Source organism: Hippocampus comes, unplaced genomic scaffold, assembly GCF_001891065.2.
Source record: "Hippocampus comes isolate QL1 unplaced genomic scaffold, H_comes_QL1_v1.1 scaffold1485, whole genome shotgun sequence".
In the NCBI taxonomy this organism is placed as follows: Eukaryota; Metazoa; Chordata; class Actinopteri; order Syngnathiformes; family Syngnathidae; genus Hippocampus; species Hippocampus comes.
The window spans coordinates 12,832-14,366 of NW_017805657.1; the positions used below are offsets into that span (position 1 = coordinate 12,832).

The 1,535-nt window shown below is 39.7% G+C and overlaps 1 protein-coding gene across 1 annotated transcript in view; it reads right to left on the reverse strand.

Moving 5' to 3' along the window:
* The window catches only part of LOC109522889 (cGMP-dependent protein kinase 1-like), a 2,279-nt gene continuing 744 nt past the window's right edge, over positions 1-1,535 (reverse strand). Inside the window, exons 2-4 of the mRNA XM_019881720.1 lie at positions 1,037-1,200; positions 263-385; positions 1-169 (exon numbers count right to left, since the gene is read on the reverse strand). Coding sequence (XP_019737279.1) covers positions 103-169; positions 263-385; positions 1,037-1,128 — 282 coding nt within the window. The 5' untranslated portion in view covers positions 1,129-1,200 and the 3' untranslated portion in view covers positions 1-102. The remainder of the gene's footprint in view (positions 170-262; positions 386-1,036; positions 1,201-1,535) is intronic.

Sequence of the window (1,535 nt, forward strand, 5' to 3'; positions counted from 1 at the left end):
AGCATGTTTTTACAACATAATGGAAATAATGAAAATCAGATCACAAGGCACCACTCTACTCTGACTCTCAGGCTTGCGTCTGGCACAATATAACCTGTAGTCTTACTTGTGCTTCTGAATGTCCTTGGCCCCGTTTCTTCGACTGCCTAGCCTCTCCGAGGGATTGTGCCTTGGCAACGGAGCAGAGAGGACATAAAAATAAGTACACCAGCATGATTGTGTCAGTCAAGATGTAGCGCTGCATCTTTGGTGCTTTCAACACCTGCACAGCATCTTTATGAGACTGGAGGCAATCTTGCTGATTGCTTTAGGGAAGTCGATGTTATCAATGCCGCGCACGGTCTCGCTGAGGAGCCTCATCGGGTCAACGTCGTTGAACGGAATCCTGGAGACACAAGTAGTCTGTCACACGTACAGTTCAAATTCTAAAGTGGATCAGCCCTGAGGTTTAACAAATCAGAATTTGACCAACATTGATCACTGGTGGTGTAAAATAGCCCTTGTTGTATAAAACAGGCCCTAAGAGTCGGCTAAAATCACATAGAATATATAGTTAGTTAGAAATCACTTTTTTTCCCCCCCACATGATTTTGATCATCTTTTTGTCATAATTGTTGAAATATTTTATTATCACAGAAGCTGTATATCTCAAAAGGGACCTGAGTAACGAACAGAAATGACATTATGATAACTGCTTCAACCTTAGGTAAGTCCTGTCTTCTAGTATGAATATATTTCTTTTTGAAATATTTTCAAATGTAATGGAGTGTGTCACCCAAACCAATGCAAACCCATCAGCAAAAGAAATATTCGTATAAAAGTTCTTCTTTTCTTTTTTTTTTTAACTCATGCCAGTTAACAAAAAAAAACGTTTCTTTGTTTTTTTTTTTTGTTTTGTTTTTTGGGGATGGTTTTTGGATGATGGTCTGGCCCACTCAACAAAAGGGAAGTTGACAAGTTTAGGGGAACAGATAGCGTATTGTTCCACTCGGTTTCAACCGCATAAGATACTAATAAAGTAATGTGTGAAACTCACCCACCAGTCAGGAGCTCAAACACAAAAACACCCAAAGACCAAAAGTCTGCAGCTACACTGTGGCCTTTGTTGAAGATGACTTCAGGGGCCATGTAGCCTGGAGTGCCACAGAAGGTGTATGTCTTTTTACCCACTTCAATCTTCTTCAAACATTTGGAGCCAACCTGAGGTTGACAAATAAGGACAGTCACACTCAGAAGAATGCGAATGAACTACGTACTACTAATCAGCTAGCTTGCGCGGCGGCGTAAGAAAATGTCATTATGCACCACAGGAGGACAAGCTCAGTGACTGCCTTAATGGCTGGTTTTATTTAATTGTTTTATATTTATGGCTAGAATTGGACAAATACAAATATTTATTGGTATTACAACTTTATAGTCGGGACTGCGCCCTTCCGTGAAGAGTGGCAAAAAAGTGTAGATAGCTAGCTAGCTCATGTCTTTTTTTTTTTTTTTTTTTTTTTTATTTTTTTTTTTGGGCCCCCTTTATACTCCAT